The sequence below is a fragment of the Phaseolus vulgaris genome, chromosome 9, assembly GCF_051622355.1.
Source record: "Phaseolus vulgaris cultivar YP4 chromosome 9, ASM5162235v1, whole genome shotgun sequence".
Taxonomy (NCBI): Eukaryota; Viridiplantae; Streptophyta; class Magnoliopsida; order Fabales; family Fabaceae; genus Phaseolus; species Phaseolus vulgaris.
The window spans coordinates 23,571,305-23,573,428 of record NC_143506.1 but is presented as its reverse complement, the minus strand read 5'-3'; the positions used below and the strand labels follow the sequence as shown (position 1 = coordinate 23,573,428).

The 2,124-nt window shown below is 37.8% G+C and overlaps 1 protein-coding gene across 1 annotated transcript; it reads right to left on the bottom strand.

The window, feature by feature from the left end:
• Positions 1-587: 587 nt before the first annotated feature.
• On the bottom strand, positions 588-2,124 carry LOC137821226 (uncharacterized). The gene has a single exon (XM_068625720.2). The coding sequence runs from the start codon at positions 1,739-1,741 to the stop codon at positions 956-958; it is 786 nt and encodes a 261-aa protein (XP_068481821.1). The 5' UTR covers positions 1,742-2,124; the 3' UTR covers positions 588-955.

Sequence of the window (2,124 nt, the reverse complement as noted above, 5' to 3'; positions counted from 1 at the left end):
TTTGAAAAATACAGTTAAACTATTGTTTTAAATCGAAAAGTTAAATTTTTAAAAGTAATTAAACTATTATTTTAAACCAAAAATTTGAATTTGAAAAACACTTGTATAATGGTATCCCCAAAACTACTAAACATAACTCCAAAACCGAATCCGCACGTTATACATGTAAGCTACAGTGAAAACACCAACTTGGGAACATACATCTACATGAAAATATGACATACAAGACAATTACTCAGGGGAAAACATTGCAGCCTAACAAGTAAAGACATGCATTAAAGATAACATAAAATTGAAGAACTTGCATTGAATTGAAAGGAGATATAACAAAATGCATTTAAATACAAGAATGTAATTGTGTTAATATATTTGTATTACATATATTATTCTGCCAAACAAATTAGTGTTTTATTTTTTTATAAGACATCTATAAATTTACCATATATTAATTTAAAAAATATAATTATTATAAACTTATAACATATTATTATATAAAAAGTATTTAAAAAATGCTTTATATTAATAAATAATAATGAAAATTATTTTTTTATCAATAATAAATAAATAAATTAAAAGAGACACTTCAATAATAATAATAAAAGTTATATTAATTAATGAGAGAACTTTTAAAGCTACACGATGTTAACAGTGACAAAACTATAACATGGAAAGATGTTGGGGAGTAAAGATCTACTCATGTGATCCTCCAATAAAGCCTAAATTGGTTCACTGTGGAATCTAATGGCTCTTTACTTTAAACGACCCTTCCAAATCGTTCGTACACTTTCATAAATAACCCTAAACAGCATAAATGAAACATTAATCATCAGAACCAGAAAATTGTTTCTCTTGATCCTTCTCTACATTCACACACAGGAAGATGTAGTAGTAGTTATGAAAGTTCTCTCGAAAGTACAGTGTTTTGTTCGTGAAAGTGACGAATAGTTTATTTACCCTAATTCCACCACTGGTGCACTGCCACACCCTCATCCCTTAACTGGCCATACAGAGCCAAACACTCCCAATAGGCTCTTCCAGAGTTGTTTCCTCTTCTGCTCCTTCCCAGGTTACACTTGCATTCCAAGAACAGCTCGTCCACCAGCCCAATGGAGTTGCTCTTCATCATATCCTCCACCACTTCAGCATTAGCTTTCATCACCACGTACTCTTCCTCCTTCACATTCTTCCTCAACCAATCCGAAATCCCTATCTCCTCCTTTTCCTCCACTTCTTCCGCCACCAGCTTCACATCGTACATCTCGAAATGCGTGTTCCTCGTCGGGTACTTTTCCGTAAACCACTTCGCTCCGTTTCCTTCCTCTTCCCCTGACGACTCAACGTCGATGAAAACGCGCCGAGGGTAGCTCTCCAAAGAGTCAGCCATCAAATCCGGCAAGAACCGCGTGCGCTTAAAGTACTTCCGCGACTTCCCAGAGGCCGCTCTCGGCGGCTCAAGAAGCACGTCCTCCAGTTGCTGCAAAGCCGCTTTCTTCGCCTCCCTCGTGTAACCACACATCTTTCTGGGCGCAACCGGAACGGGGGAGTCCGCTTCGCTAACTGCTTTCTCTTGTGTTTCCTCCCTGACCCCTTGCTGGGTTAATTCGCGGAGTATAACCGACAGAAACTCGTCGGTGCTGGTGGAGGAGATTTCTCTCAGCAAGGGTGATCTCATAATGAATACCAAAGAAGCCAATATGAAGAATGCCAAAAGTGGGAAGAAGACATAACGTGTAGAATTCATGATAATAGAAAAATTAAAGTGATGTGGGACAGAAATTCAAGTAAAAAAAATTATCTGTGTGTTTGTGTTTAACAAGAAGAAGAAAAAAAGGAGAGGCAAAAAGGTGTATTAGCGAGTGCAAAACCTAGCAGCGGTGTGGTTTCCACCGACATGGGCAACACGTTTAGTTTTCAACGTGGACCAAAGTGTTAACAAGTCCCTCATCCGCTGCACTTCCATTTCTTTAATTTCGCCCAGATATGGAAGATGGTTTTTGTGGATCACAGATATATATCAGTGGAAATATACGTCTGGATCGACAATTCCCATCGTGAAACGAAGAAGGAAGACAGAGAAGAGGAACTATTAATCTTAGCTTTTGGGTGGGGTTTCGATAGGATGTC